The 16448-nt window shown below is 49.0% G+C and overlaps 1 protein-coding gene across 1 annotated transcript in view; it reads right to left on the bottom strand.

Annotated features, from left to right (window-relative positions):
* RAB6B (RAB6B, member RAS oncogene family) overlaps window positions 1-16448 on the bottom strand; it is a 61771-nt gene that overhangs the window by 33270 nt on the left and 12053 nt on the right. Inside the window, exon 2 of the mRNA XM_042956048.1 lies at window positions 643-701. Within this exon, the coding sequence (XP_042811982.1) occupies window positions 643-701 (59 nt within the window). The remainder of the gene's footprint in view (window positions 1-642; window positions 702-16448) is intronic.

Genomic DNA, 16448 nt, shown 5'->3' with positions numbered 1-16448 from the left:
AATGAAATGTTACTTACCCCCCAGGAGCTCAGTCTTTGTGCCACCTGTGGCCATCTCTAGGCCACCAGTTGACTTCAGCCCACCCTCTAGAGACAGGAGCCAAGAGATCACTCTGTCTGTCTCTTGTCCACATACAGCAGTACAAGCCCATCACACCAGCCTCTCCAAGAAGGAATCGCCTCAGCAACCATGTGTGTGCACGTGCATGTGCATTAGTGTCCAGCAAACATAACCATGCTCGAGAAACAAGTTATCCTACTGCTTTCAGTTTCATCTCCCTCATTTTACATCTTGCCTACCCATCCTCCTCTACATGATGACCCTCCAAGTAACCACACATTATAATGGTTTAGACCTGCCCACGGGGAGCAAGAGAACAGAGACTGAAATGTGTCCTCTCTGTTTTTAGAAAATGTTTCCTTTACCAAAGTTTGGATTTTCAGAAGGGCTCAGGGTCTTTACTGGGCTGGGGCTTGTGCACAAGTAGGAAGCTCCTCCAAGGCAAAACGGATGCCCAGGGGACCCAGGACCATGCTGCTCTTGGCCAGCACTAGCAAGCCCTGGAGAGAGGCCAGCATAGTCTCTAGGTTGCGGTCATGGCTGCGAACATGGTGGGGGAGGCAGGGGAACCCAGGACCTCACCTGGTACGTGTTGTCGAAGCTGTCGTACATGAACCGTGTGATCAGAGACGTCTTCCCGACTGCAAAACAACAAGAAGAAAGGGGTTCAGCTGTGGCATGCAAACTAGAATCCTCCAAACACATATCATGTGAAAAAAACAAACAAGGAAACAAAAAAGCCTAGAGGAAGGATGAAATTCAGAAACAGAAGCAGGAGCCAGACCCTCGGAGATGGACCCTAAGGTGAGGTGGCCAAGTCTACACTGGGTAGGTTATAGGGGAATACTTGCCAGCACCAAGCAAGAGGCCTCCCCAGTCTGGAGAATTCTCACCACCCGCATCCAGGTCTTCCCTGACCCCCAAGAGCACAAGTGAGGCAAGAAGCATATAGAAGAATCAGAGCAAGTATGTGCATAAGACAAGATGCTCCTCTTGCATGGGCCCATGGTCACCTGGAAATACTGCCTTGCCATTGGCCACAGGCTGGGAGGGAGGCATACTCTTTTTTCCCTATTCACTCAGCCTGGAACTAGTAAGGAGGTGGCTTTCCAAGGAACCAGGGTGCAGGGGAAGTTAATGGGCTATCCCCCAGTGTCTCTCAAGGGCAGGACTATTTTTTTGTAGTGTGTGCCTGACAGTCTATCTCCTCACAGAATGTTTAGCATCATTGGATCTTACCAGGTAAATGCTGACGGGACCGCCTTCCATATTTGCAAATGCCCTCTAAGGGGCAGTAAACCCCAAACAAGAGCCACCTACCAGTATGGCTGAGAGAACCCAGGCCATCTCTTGGGAATTCCACAAATGCTAATTTCCCAAACTGTGTGGGGTTTGGCTTCTGACCTAACCCTGTGCAGGTCCCCTGGGGCCTGGCAGTGGCAGAAATGCCTATCGCAGGCAGCATTTCTAATTACCTGGGAGGGGAGGAAGGGTGACAAAGGAACAACTGTTGGGTCAGGCCCAGCATGGAGTGCTTGTCTACACTGTCCCATCAAGTCTCCGCCATGGGCCTGGGAATCTCCGAGGGGGACTGGCCCAGCTGAGCTTGGCTCAGAGGCCCTCCTGCTCTGGACTGCTAGACACAGGCAACCCTGATAGGGAAAGCAAAAGAGCCAGCACCTGAAGGTTCTCCCTCCTGCCTCTCCCTGACTCTTGGACGGGATGTCCACAAGGCTGGGCCTGCTGGGGTGGCTGGTCACTGCCCAGATGGAGCAAGGCAGCCCTACTTGGCTCCTCTGAGAAGGGTCCTTCTCTGGTTTTGAAGCCTTAGCCATACACCACAGAAGAGATGAGCAACCACCTTCCAAACAGCCAATATTTGTAAGGGAAAGGCCACCATCTTCTAGCCAGGAAGGACATCTGACACACTGTTTGGGGCAAACTGGGATGGCCCCATCTTTGACTCAGAACTGATTAGCTGAATTCCAATCCTAGCTGGGCTGCTGTTTGGCCCTGTCATTTTGAGGTGGTCACCATTCCTCTGGACCTCAGTTCTGCATTTTAAAATGGGTATAATAACCTCAAAGACTTCAAAGGGCAGTGGTAAGAATTAAATAAAAGTGCCAGCCAGGCATACAGGAAATGCTTAAAAGTAGAAGCAGATAGCAGGCAACTGAGATATTGAGACGATTTCCAGAATATCAGATTAAAAAAATACTACCACGGCTACTGGACTGACCTTGCCCATCGTGTCTCTTCATTTGGCCATTTCTGATTTGGATCCTTTGTAATAGAATTATAATTATAAGTAGAACACACTCCTGAGTTCTGTGAGTTGTTGTGGTAAATTATGGAACCTGAGGAGGGTCATGAGGGCCCCTCAAATTTGCAGCTTGTTGATCAGAAGTGTGGTGTCCTTGGAGAGTCCACTCATGGTGGCATCTCAAGTGTGGGGCAGTCTCGTTGGGGGCACGCCCTTAAACCAGGGGTCTGATGCCAGCTCTGCCTGGTAGTGCCAGGTCCTGTACGAGCTGGCATCAGAATAGCCACATGTCTATTCTGAACCTCTCTGGGGTGAGCAGTAACACACCCACAATCTCTTCTAATCTTACTTGACAACTGTTAGGTATTAATCTGTTAAGTGCTTTCCAATTGCATTAAATCTCCCCTTAACTTTCACATGTAGGCGAGAAGTGGAGGCTTCCCCCATGGAAAGGCCTGGCTGCAAAATACTAAGGGGACCACAGAGTGAAACCCTGAGCCAGCAAGAGGCAGATGAAATCAAAGAGAACGAAGACAACGCAGCATCCTCCTTTTCCAAGAGACGGTGGAAAGTTACTGCCTCCTCTGGAAGACAGGGATCCGGGGCTCACTCGCTAGTGACTTCCCTAGGTAGTGACACATCCCATCTCACACCTGGGTGGGGGAGGGGCGAGCATCAGAGAGCAGGGTGGAGAGAAGGCAGGAAGACACAGTTCTCTCCCTGCAAGGGGTGTTTCCCCGGGGCAGCTGAGCACACAGGGAAGAGGCTGTGGAATGGCAAAAAGCAACTAGCGCCGCAGGAGGTCCTCGGAGGGGCTGAGAACTTAGAAATCCCTGCAAGGGCTTCGAATGCCAAGCCACCCCATCCCAGACCAAACAATAGCCACTGGCAGTGGATTAGAACCGGCTCGCAGGGTGACTTCCAGGTGGAGGAAAGCCCCAAGACAACAAATTGTTTATTGGGGCTGTGCAGGAGGAACGTTTAGGTGTGGGGTCCTGCCGGTGTGAGTGTTCCCACAACAACCATGACAGCACGTGCCTCCTGTATCTACTGAGTGTGTTCCAGGCACATGCCAGGAGCTGTGCCAGGTGCAGATTTATCTGATAACAGTGAGTGAACAAGAGAGATCAGACCCCTACCCACCTCAAGTTTTCAGGAGTTCTGTGCTTGCGGCAACCCTGCACGAAGCCCTTAACACGGTTTGGGGGGGTGGGGGGGCGCTCAACTCTGAAACAGGTGCTCACATCATTCTCATTTTATACAAGGGGAAATGAATTGACAGCTATTTGCTGTCAGGGTCAGACCGAGTGGGACCAGGCTGAAGTAGTCTGACCAGGGAATGAGCTCCTATCCCTGACCCTCCTCAGCATCTTGGGGTCACAATGGGTCTCAGGATTTTGCCAGGTCATTGCTGCCACCACTATGGATGTCATGGAACTCTGGAAATGGCCCCACCAAGCCCTTTTCCTTGGGAACAGACAGAGGTGGGGGGGGGGGAGGGCTTTTCTGCACTGAGGCCGTGTTTGACCCAATCTGGAAGGTCAGAAACTGGGAAGTAAGGGGGACAAGGAGGGGATCAGAATGTGAGGGTGAGCGGGCATGAACACCTAGGCCCAGCACCCCAACTGAGGTCTGGACTGAATGAGGGGTTCATTACTGATTTGCTGCAAAGGGGAATAATTTCTTACTATTCCTCTAGGTCTGCCTTTCTCATTTCTCAGAGCAGAAGCTCCCCCACCCTTCCCTGCCTCAGAGCTTCCCCAAGACCACCCATACTCTGTCCACGGGTGCCAGGATAATGTGGCTCAGATCCTCCACAACTGCCCTGGGTGGAAGGTATGGGAACCTGCGAATGGACAGCTTGCACCACCCACCTCCTTGGCCATCCTGTTCTCTCAGTCTCCCCATGAAGGATGGCAAGACAGCTGCAGCCATCACCTGACAGGGTACTACCACTGGGCCAAAGCTGGGGGCGGCCTGAGAGGGGCAGCAGCATTGTGCATCCGACCAGCTCCTGCTCTCCACCGGCCCCTGCGGCCTCTGGGAACTGCCCTTGCCTCGCAGCTCTGTTCTCAAGGTCACACTGCCCCATATGCCTTCTGACTGCAGCTCTTGGACACCACTGCAGCAAAGTGGAGCTTTTTCTGAGGACAAAGATTCAGCTCCACTGGCAGGATTATATTAAATAAGCAGGTGTATTGTTACTGAGCTCTTCTCTCTGCTCAGGGCTCAGCAACATCTTCTGGTAGTTTAGTCCCATGTGATTAAGCAGGGAGATGCATTTTCAATCTTTCAACCAAATGAGGGTGAGGAAATTCATTACTGAGCATTTGCCAGAGGCTTTAGAAAGGAAACCCTATTACTGGGCTTCTACATGGTGCCAGACAAGAAACGGGTGCTTAACTTGGGTTCGCTCATTTTATCCTCATTCCAATCCAACGAGTGAGCTATTGTCACCAAGGTCATAGAGCTGGCAAGCACTAGAGCTGGCATACAGACCCAGATCTGACACCACAGTCATGTCTCATGTGCAACACTGTACATGAGACACTGCAGGAGATCACAAAAGGCAGGGAGGGGCCCAGGTGGCTGGGCAGTCGGGGAGACCACAAGGAGGAGGCAGGACATTCATTCAGCTGTGGAAGGGTGAGGGTGAGAGAGAGTGGGTGTTCCAGGTGGAGGGAACAGTGTGAACAAAGGCACAGAGGCAGAGACAGAAAGCTCATGACAAGGGGCTGGAGGCAATAAGCCAGATTACCAGGGGGAGTGGAGGTGTGTCCAGGAGCCATGGGGTAGATACATTCAGAGCCTCTACATCTGAGTTTTGCCACAGAGAAAATGGAGCCCAAATAGTGTGTGAGGAGAGGGGTAAGTGTTCAAGGAAGTTCAAGAACCCACTGCCTGTTCAAGGAAGTTCCATGTGGCCAGTGGGTTGATTTAAACCAAAATCCATCTCTGGGGCCAGCTACGGAGGGAGGGAGCGAAGGGAAGGCAGAGACAGGCAACGCCAGAAGGGCAGGGAACACACCAAGGAGCATGGATTCTCTCCCAAGGGTGGTGGCCATTCCTGAAGGGTCTTAAGTAGACAGGTGGGGGGAACAAGTGTGGCACTTCCTAACTTCCATGATGGCCCACCACATATTCCCCATCCCACATGCTCTTTTTACCATGTACCACCAATGCTCTGTGTAGGGGCGAAGCCGGGTGAGCCTGTGACTATGGCAGAAATGTCCCTGTGACTCTCAAGGCTAGGTTAGGAAAGGTGGCACGGCTTCTGTCTGGAGTGCTTCCCCTCCCTCACACTCTGAAAGCTGTCTCTTCGGCCCAGCCACCATGCTGTGTGGAAACCCACGGCAGCCCACATGAGGGAGGACCACACAGACACCCACCTGACAGCAGCAGACCTGTGGGTGAGTGAGCCTTCCAATGACTCCAGCCCTCACCCTTGGAGACAGCCACTGATGCCCAGTGAACAGAAACACAGTTTCCCTGCCAGGATCTGCCCAAACCATAGATTCCTGAGCAAAGTAAACATTCACATTTCATATGCCACTAAGTCTTGGGGTGGTTTGTTATACAGCAGTAGGCCACCTTGGCAGGCTACCCACCTCTTTGAAGGCAAGAGATCTGTGCTTTAGGAAGAAAACTTATGCCGCTTTGGGCAGAATGGCTCACAGGGGCCAGACCGGGGGCAGCAGTCCAGTGACAGACAGCAGATCTCAGTTAAAACAGAGGCAGTGACACTGAAGAGAAACAGAGCTGGGGGTGGTGGGACCTAGTGACTGGTCAGATGCAGAGGGCAGCCCCGGATACCTCCTTGTCACCTGGCTTTGTGACCAGCAGATGATGGAGCCATTCCTTAAGCCTAAGCAAACTGGATGAGGAGCAAATACCAAATAAGTAAAATCACCTGGATTCAGGTCATCCATAAAAGCTGTCTTTAAAACTGTCAGGCCAAAGCACAGATATCAGCACTAAATTCAGAAAGGAAACCATTAAAAAAGAACTAATACTAATTTTTCAATCCCATGATTATCTAAGCTTATTTTTCATTATTGCCATGATCATTAAACAGTCATTTTCTTACCTGAGTGTGATTGCTGGCCCAGGAGTTTTGCAAGCCTATCTAAATGAGCTCAGTCCCATACACCCTGGAAATTCCACCAGTGCAGTGTAGACTGGATGCTGGCCCTTCACAATTAGCTACCAGCACCCACCTGGACCTCACTCCACCAGCCAGCCTCCCATGGGCTGCAGTCCCCATCTCAGTGGCCGATCCAAATAAATAGCTTTTTGTACATTTGGGTGGCTTCTAGATAGCTGCAGAGGCCTCTCTATGCAGTCAACAAACACCCACTGGGGGCTTACTCTATGCCAGGCCCGTGCTGCGCACAGAATTCACAGTGAGAAAACAGATGAACCCCTGCTTTTCCCAGCAGCCTTGCTCCAGTGGTGGAGCCGTTCAGGTGCAGATACCTAAAGTACGAAGTAACATGGGAGGGGCTACTGAGAGCCGAGGAAAAGGCAAGGCCGCTCTGCTGGAGAATTGCAGTGGTCTCCTAAAGGAGGTGGCCATTTGGGCTGGGTCTTGATTGATGGGGACGAGGCATCAGGGGGAACAGAGTCCCCAGGGGAGGGACTGGATGGAGCTAGAGACGTGAGCATAGAGCTGCCACGTGAAGCCAAAGTCTCCCAGGGCTCTGGGGTCAGTGCCTATGAGAACTCCTGGGTTTGGCTTGTGCCCAGGCTGAATGATAGTTGAGTGGGCCATAAGCCCCCAGACTCTTGGTCTAACACTGTCTTCCTCCATGAAGGACGCCTCTCCTCCCTGTCATGTCCATGGTAGGTGTGGGTGTGGTGGAGAGATTCCGTGACGGCCAGAAATGGGGCAGAACATGAGGCAGAGCAAAAGAAATTAGCTGGAGAATTTAGAAAGTCTGGAAAGACCTGGCAGAGCATGAACCACCCCCACAGTAGCCTTCTCGTGAATTAAGCCAGAACCTTGGCCCATAATCTTTTCTAGGCCACACATTCACATTTACCGCCCACACCAGCTACAGGACACTGCTGGACAGACAGTGGGGTTCTGCCTGATCTTCCCTGGGTTCACAGAGCTAGGCCCAGAGTGGGAGGCAGGAAAGACCTGGAAGAAGCCCCTGCCATTTCTAGGCCACCCTGGCAGACCCATCTCTTTGATACCTGTGTTTTTAGGACAGCAGTTCCCACGCCAGGGAAAGGGCTTCTGCATCCTTGGCTCACTGCCAGTCCCAGGTCAGAGACTGTCTGCAGCTGTCTGTCAGAAGTGGTCCTCGGGATTGAAAAGGCAAATCTGCATCCCCAAGGCTGAGGCCAATAATAACCTGTTCCTAGGGTGGGCCCAGCTGACTCAGATATTCTGTCAGCTGAGTTTCCAGAACACAAGTGGGGAAAGCTGTATGAATGCTGGGAAGGGCCTGACTGCTAAAGGGTGCAGTCCTTGCCCTGCAGCTAGGAAGGAGGCAAGGCCATCTGGGCCAATGTCCCTGCTCTTCAGGGGCCTGGGGAGAGGACTCCACTATTCCCTTGAATCCCCCTGCCCATAAGGTCCCCCATTTTGTCCTGACCATGGGGTGCACAGCTCCTGGGCCCTATGGTGATGAGAGGAACTGGTGAGACACCAGTTACATCTGTCTGATCCTTGTTTCCTTCTGTGCTGTTTTTACACAACAGAAAAGCCTGGTCTATCCTTCCTGCAAGGTTGACAAGCCTGGAGGGCTGGGGACCAGGCTTCCCACTCCACACCCGATCCTGCACCCTGTGTTCACAAAGGCAGCTCCAGACCAGGGCTTTGCCAGCTCCTACTGGAGCCCTGAGGGGCCAGCTGGCTCACTGTAGGCTAAATGAGGAAACGTGAAAAATCCCATTTCAAACCGTCCCCCCAAAGACTCAGACAGTAATTAAGAAATATGCAAAGCTCTTCATTGGACACTTTAATTAAGTGTGTTAATTCCCTCTGACAAAGGATGCTCAGCCACCTGGGCCTCACTGAGGGACCCAGGGAAGACAGACAGAGGAGGGAGGAGGAATTGGGAGGAGGGGTCGGCAGGACAGTGCTAGGGGTTGGGTCTGGCTGAGGCCCTTCCTTATGCTCCAGTTGGCAACCTGACCTGTTCCTGACCCTCTCACTTTCCCCACTGTCCTCCACCCATCCCTATCCCCTCTGTGCAAACCCAGTGATCTTAGGGAAGTCTGCTCTGAGTCAGGGGCCACAGGGTGTCATCCACTGCCTCCCTCCCCTACCAACATACATCTCAGCTCTGCCACTCAGTAGACTAAGAGGTCACTATTCCAATGAGGTCGGGCTAGATGGTTTTGAAGGCCTGCTTCTACTTTGGAGCTGGTGACAAATGCTTACCAAGCCTGAAATACAGCTGGATGAAAGCACTAACACGGGCTCCTTTCCTGCTTGGCCAGAGTCCCTCTGGCCCTTGGGCTTTGCCAACCTTCAAACATTTCATCCCATCCCCACAACCACCCCCAAGTGGCCTGGAGACCTGAGAGCCCAAGATGGGGCTGTGCTCCGGCTGTCTACTCTGTAAGGAGGGGCAAGGGGCCCTGGAGCCAGTGAGGGTGCGCTGGCATGGAGGGAGAGGCTGTGCTGTCTGGCATGTGACTGGTTACATACAAGGAGTGCCTGCATTTATGACAGCTGGGGTTAACCACCCCCACCTTTTTTCCTCCCAAAGGATTACTGATTACTTTTGCAAATATAACTGTTTAAAATAATACTAGGATATCATAGCTATGTATCAATAGCAATACTGAATAGCCTCCCAATCTTTTTGAATACCCCTCCTATGTTTGAGGAGGTCCAAAGCCATCCCCCCCCCCCAGTATAGGAGCCTCTTTTGCAGCCATGTTATAGACACATGACCTAGGCTCTCCCATTGGACCCTCACATGAGACTCCACCAAAAATGACCAACATGAATCTAGGGGAGGGGGCTGGGACCCCCTCTGGGTCTGCATACAGAGGTAGCCCTGATGTGGGTTTGAGCATGAGCTCTTGCCAGTATCCAGCACAGGAATCGTGTCTCCCCCTGGACCAGTCCTGGTGTGACTCAGGCTGGTGCTCTGGGCCTAGCTCTCTGACCCTCCCAGAGACGCTGAACTTCCCAATCATTGCTCTAATACAGTTACTGTTGGCTTTGCTCAAATCAGCTGGATAGTGAGAGCAGATGTCTCTTGTTTCTAACTAAGAATTCTGAGAGAGATATAAGGCAAAAAATAAGTGAGCTAAAAAGAGAAGGCTGGAGTAAAGAGTTTGTTTACAGAAATACATCTTATGATATCTTACCCCAGCCAGGAACTGAGACTAAGAAATTATCTGAGCTCCCTGGCAGTCAAAGCAAAAACAAGCAAGCAAACAAAACAACAACAACAACAACAACAACAACAAACCAAAAAACAAAAAACACCCAAAACCAAAACCAAAATCATGACCAACTGTAAGATTCACAGCACTCATGAGAAAAACCAAACTAGTTGCAATACTGAGCTTTTTTAAGAATAAAAAATGTTCATTGATTTAGAGAGAAAGCATGTACACAACAGAGGGAGGGGCAGAGAGAGAGAATCTCAAGCAGGCTCCATGCTCCTCCACATTGGCAGAGACCAATGTGAGGCTCGATTCCATGAACTGTGAGATCATGACCTGAGCCAAAATCAAGAATCTGATGCTTAACTGACTGAGCCACCCAGGCACCCCAATACTGAGCTTTTTATAAGAGCTAGGCAGCATAAAGTTCTTGAAAAGAGTCTGGAGGGCAGAAATCATGAGGCAGAAATTTACATACTTATATAATCAACTGGATGACCATCACTGATGAAAATCAAAGATGCTAACCAGCCCCAATAACACCCCTACCCAAGTCACTATTCATAGTCATGGGCCCAGACCAGTGTTTCCTACAAATAAATGATTAAATGAAAAACCAAGGTCCAGGACTTAAGCTTATGATCAAGATGGAATAACAGGGACCAGATTTATACTCTCACTTGAAACAACTAAAATGCATACAAAATATATGAAATGATTTTCAAGACACTGTATATAGTAAGCAATGAAGGACAGCAAACCCTAAGAGACACAAAACAAATTATGTGAACCCCACAACTCAAATTGTTGCTCTGAGGATATTCTGGGCATAGCACATGGAGGGTGGAGCCAGGTGGACTCCCTGAGTTGAGGAGACAGTGCTTAGAGTCCAGAGAAAACAATGCAGCTAGAGTTCACAGGACAGAGTGCTGGAGAGGAGGCAGATACACACACACACACACACACACACACACACACACACACACACTGAGAGAGAGAGGGAGAGAGGGAGAGAGAGAGGGAACTCCAGAACATTCTCAGTATTCACCTGACGATGCATCAGCAAATGTGTGTAAGGAAACTACCAAGACTAGGGAAAGAGCCACCCATATGGATTAAAGGAAACTGTTTGGCATCCACACAGACCTGGGGATAGTGCCTGTTCCTACCAGTCAGAGTAGAAAGCCTCATCATTTGTGACAAATGGGCTGTGCCTCAGTAGTGGGCAATAATTAGCCCCACTCTAGTGAGCGCCACTCCAATCCCAGTTAACAAATCTTAAGGATATTTATAGGAACACAAAAACTATCCAATACATATCATGCAAAACTCACAATATCTAGCATTCAAGAAAAAAATTACCAGGCATGCAAAGAACACCTCCATAGTGGGTGGTAATTAGCACCAGACTAAGCACCACTTCAGTCCCAGCTAACAAATCTTAAGAATACTTAAAGGAATGCGAAAACTATCCAATACACAACATGGCAAAATTCAAAATGTCTACCACCCAATAAAAAATAACTAGACATGCAAAGAACCAATAAAATAGATCCTTAATGAGGAGGAAAAAAAACAATGAAAATCAGCCCCAAATTGACACAGTTTGACAAATCAGCAAAGACATTAAAAAATTTTTATAACTCCATTTTATATGTTCAAAAAGTTAAACAGAGATGTGGAAGACATTTAAAAGACATAAATCAAACTTCTGCATACACTGGATGGGATTAACAAGAGATTAATCCCAGATTAACTGCAGAAGAAAAGATCAATGAATTTAAAGACAGTGATATTTAAAATGAAACAAAGAGAAAAAGAGAATAGAAATAAATGATTGGAAGCCCAGTGAGCCATGGAATGATGTCAAGTGGACTAACATATATGTAATTAAAGTCCTCAAAGGACTGGTTGTGTGGGAGTGGTGACAGGGAAAAATATTTGAAGAAATAATCACTAAAAATATTTGAAACTTGAAGAAAACTTTAAACACACAGATCCGAAAAGTTCAATGAATCCCAGGCAAAGGAAACATAAAAGAAACCAAGGCACATCATAACCCATTTGCACAGAATCAGTGATAGAGAATCACAAAAGCAGCCAGGGAAAAAAGACACATTATGTACATAGAAACAAAGATAAAAAGACAGCAATTTCTCCTCAGAAACAATGCAAGCAGGAAGACAATGGAGCAAAATCTGTAAAGTACTATTAACCTAAAACTCGAGGTTAATAACTTTCAGATATGTATCGTCTGACATCTGTCAAAAACAAAGATGAAATAAAGACTTTTTCAAACATTCGAACACTGATAGATTTCATCACCAACAGATTCTCACAATGAGAAATGTTAAAGGAAGTCCTCAGGAAAAAGTGAAATGACACCAGATGGAAATGTGGATCTACACAAAGGAATGATGAACACAACAAATGATTAATAATGGTGAAATATGTAATATTTCTTTCATATTATTTAAGAATGTTTGGGATGCCTGGCTGGCTAGTTGGTAGAGCATGCAATTCTTGATCTTTGGGTTGTATGTTCAAGCCCCATGTTGGGGCTTAAAAATATCATCTTTGAAAAACATCTTTAAAAGATCATTGGCTTTGTAAACAAAAATAACAACAGTATGTTGTATCACAGACCTAACAAAACATGGAAGAAAAAAATTTTTGTTACCTTGTCAGAAACATGCAAACTGTAAGAAAATGAAGTGACATTTTTGAAGTACTAAAAGAAAAATGTTGTCAACACAGAATTCTATACCTAGCAAAAGTCTTTTAAAAAAGAAGGTGAGGGACGCCTGGGTGGTTCAGTCAGTTAAGTTTCCAACTCTTGATTTCAGTTTAGTTTATGATCTAATAGTTGGTGAGATTGAGCCCCTCACTGGGCTCTGCACTGACAGCTTGGAATCTGCTTGGGATTCTTTGTCTCCCTCTCTCTCTGCCCCTCTCCCGCTTATGTACATGTGCTCTCTCTCTCTCCCTCTCTCAAAACAAACATTTAGAAACATTTAAAAATAAATAAATAAAAATAAAAATGAAGGTGAAAAAAAGGAATCAAATGCCAAAACAATTCACTGCTAGCAGACCCACAACACAAGGAAGAAAGTTCTTTGGGCAGAGGAGGACACCTGCACACTCATGCGTACATGCACTTAAAAATCTGAGAGATCTGGATTTTAATCCTGGCTCTGTCACTTATTTGCTTGGGTTAGTTACTATCCTCTCTGAGGCTTAGCTTCCTCATATGTATAATGTGGGCAGAAATGCCTACCCTCGTCTCTTATATTATGAATTCTACGAGAGCAGTAAAAAGTTAATATTCTGGGTGAAAGGCACACATCGGAAGACTTTGTACTATTCTTGCAACTTTCCTAAAGGCCTAAAATTATGTCAAAATAAAAAGTTAAAGAAAAAAATATGGTGATTTTTTAAAAATTATGCACATACACACACACATCCATGACTCTCAGATTCCTGGCACATTCAGGAAATGGCTTGTTCTGATTTATTAAGCATTCTGATCCACATGATGCTTTCCTAAGAAACCAGAATGTAAGTGTATTTGGCATCAACTTAGTCTTCTACAGAACCAGAACCTAGCTGGGAAGCTGCTGTGAACCCTTCTAACCATGGGCCAGGAGGCTGAGCAATCCTGGACAAATCAGCTCAGTGGGCAGAGCCCATGTGTAACCGCCACATGTGCACGTGCACCAAGATGCATGCAAATACATACACAGAGACACACACACACATGGTCCATCCAGCAGGTGCCATGGTCAATCCTACAGTGTGTGTGGGAACTCTCCAATCCCCCTGGTGACTTTGCTGTGAAACTAAGAACCTTGTCAAGACAGCATCTGAAGGACCTCTTGACAACCACCTGAGACCTGACCACACAGCTTGTGTGGACTGCAGAGCTGGTCCCGACCACAACTAGTGCACCTGCTGTCAGGACCTTCTCTGCCTCCCTGATGCATCTCAAACACTCCTATCAGCTTCAAAAAGGTGCAGGGTCTCCCCTCCAGGTCCCAACGGCAGCACCAGTACCTGCTAGCTTTGAGTGCCAGCTACAGCCCCCACACAGCACACACAGTTACCCTCTTGCATGGCTTCCCTGGAGAGCCAGGGTGGGGCAGGCAGAACAGCCTGAAACTCAGCCTAACTCCATTCAGACCCTACACAGGCCAGTCATGTCCACATGCCCGAGCAGCAGCACAGGTGCTATGAAAAATGAATTCATAGTAAGGATATGTATTTTTGTTTGAGAGAAGGAGAGAGCACATGCTAAATTCCCACCAGCAGCTGATTTTTTGACAAGACTGGTGTTAATGCAATTTGGTAGTTTATTTAACTGATAGGAACTCTTGGCCCATCCACAGCATGGAGTTTGGCAAAGTAGTATACATGCTCATGTTTATCCTTTCTTCCTGAAGCATATTGCTGGTGTTGGTGGTAAAAGCCTCACTAACAGGGAGAGAAGGGTGGGGTAGTGAGAACGGGCAGGCAGTGCTGAGAGGCATGGCGTGTGTTTCACAGGTTGTCAGCTGAGGACTAACCAAAGTGATCCTGTGACAAAGGACCCCCAGCACCCATCCATGACGGCACTGCTATAGTCTGGCCAAGAGAGCAACCTCGCTTAGGCAGATGGAAGGTGGCAGTTCAGAGTGCAGGCTAATGTAGGCAGGGAACCTTCCTGGATCTCCAGCCCCCTTGAGAAGCCCCTGGGCTGGACATCCACAGGTGTGGTCTCTGAGGTCTCCATGAGCATAGGGAACTGTTCTTGGCACTCCCATTGGCGGTGGCTTCTTCTCCTCTCCTGTGTATACTCTCACACAGCCTGCCCACTGCTGCTCACCTTGTTGCTTTGACAAGGGGGCAACCGGGCACAATCCCAGCCCCTGCACCTCTAGAGCCAGCTGTAGACGGAAGACTGGACATGCAGACTCCCCCTTCCGTCAAAAGAAAGAAGCCTCCTCCTACTCTCAGGAGGTGACTCAAGGTCACCTGCTCACAATTCACTTGGGGAGCAGGGATGGCCTTCCTGGTGAAGTTGAGAGATGGGGATCATTGTTATGGAGGTAGAGAAGGCTTCTAAATCTCCAGGACCCTAGGCCTGGGAGTGGGCACAGGACCACCCAGCAGGGAGAGAGGTGCACTGTGTCTCCAGCCCTTGTGAATCAGGGACAACTGCTGGCCAGGCACTGGGGTGGCCAGAGGGCCAGGCTGGAGGGAGGGAACAGCGGGACCTGAGTCAATACTGAGGTCTGCCCTCTGGACTTGAACTCCTGGGGACCAGGACAAGGAGATGGTAGCCAGGCTCACCCAGTCCCCATCCCACAAGCTCTGGTTCCCTAAGAAGCCCTCTCAAAAGCTGCACCAGAAGTAGCATGAGTCATCAAGGATTCTAGATTTAATCTTGCTCAAGTCCCTCACTGAGCTGAGGAGATGTGAGGTCAGAGAAGGGGACTACCTGCCCAGAATCATACAGCACCAGGGTCATGGTCAGACAGGATCTCTCCTGGTTCACAGTCAGATCTCCACTTCAGAGGTTTCTCTGAGCCCATAAGGCTTTCCAAAGTGTGCTCAGGACAAGGAGATCCAGCCTCCTAAAGTCCCAGTAGAAACACGCAACACAGGAAGTGCCAAGGAGCAGCACAGAGTAAACTGCACTAAGGCACAAAAGCCTGGGTTCTAGAAGGAATACAGATCTGAGTGGCTGCAAAATACAAAATACCAAGTCATGGCAAAAAAGCAGGTAGATAAAAGTCTGATCCAGTCCTGACATGTGACATGATGCAGCATGTGACAGGAAAACTGGGGGCCCAGGGAGCAAGAGGGCTTGTTCAAGGCCACATGAAGAAAGAGCAAGAGCAGAGCAGGAAACAGGACCCCACTCCCAGGGGCCTCCCTCATAACTGCTTTGGGTGGCCTCAGCCAGCTGCTTAACCTGGGGCAGGTCCTGGCCCCTTCCTAGATGCTCTAACTCCTTGTCTGCAAAACAAAGGCATCGCTAAGGTGTCTCCTCCCTGGAAAATCTTCACCCCATCTGTATTAGTTATTGGTTGTTGTGTAATAAACACCACAACCTTAGCGGCGGCTTAAAGTAACACACACTGATTATCTCACAGTTTCTGTGGGCAGGAGTCTGGGCATGGTTTAGCTGGGTCCTCTGCTCAGGGACTCACAAGGTTGTAATCATGGTATCAGCAAGGCTACACTTCCTTCTGGGGCTTGGCATCCTCTTCCAAGCTCCTGTGATTGTTGACAGAATTCAGTTCCTTGTGGCTTGTTCCAGTTTGGTGGGGCTGCCAGCCAGAGGCCACTTTTATTTCCTAGAGGCCACCCATAGTTCTCTGCCACATGACCCCTCACAGGGTCTCTCACACATGGCGGCTCATGTCTTCAAGGCCAGCAAGAGGGGTCTTCTGCAGAAATAACCATGGGAGGGACACCCACCACCTCTGCCATACCATACTGGCCAGAGGCAAGCCTCAGTTTCCATGTGCATTCAAGGGGAGTGCTATGCAAGGGCATGACTCATTCGGCATCACCTGAGGTCACATCTGCCACACTCACATTTACACATTCCTAAGAGACACCACCTCTACTCTTCACTCAGTCTCTGCTTCCTCTCCTATAGTAGTGAGGTGGCTTGGTCGCCTGCAGCAGAATCTCATGGGTCTCTCTGCCTCAAGGCAGAAGCTAAAAGCTGGCCTGGGACAGAGGCTGGGGGGGATGGGGGAAAAGGCCGGGCCCCTGTTGT

Source organism: Panthera leo, chromosome C2, assembly GCF_018350215.1.
Source record: "Panthera leo isolate Ple1 chromosome C2, P.leo_Ple1_pat1.1, whole genome shotgun sequence".
Lineage (NCBI taxonomy): Eukaryota > Metazoa > Chordata > Mammalia > Carnivora > Felidae > Panthera > Panthera leo.
The sequence above is the reverse complement of the archived record's forward strand: the minus strand, read 5'-3'. Positions and strand labels throughout refer to the sequence as shown.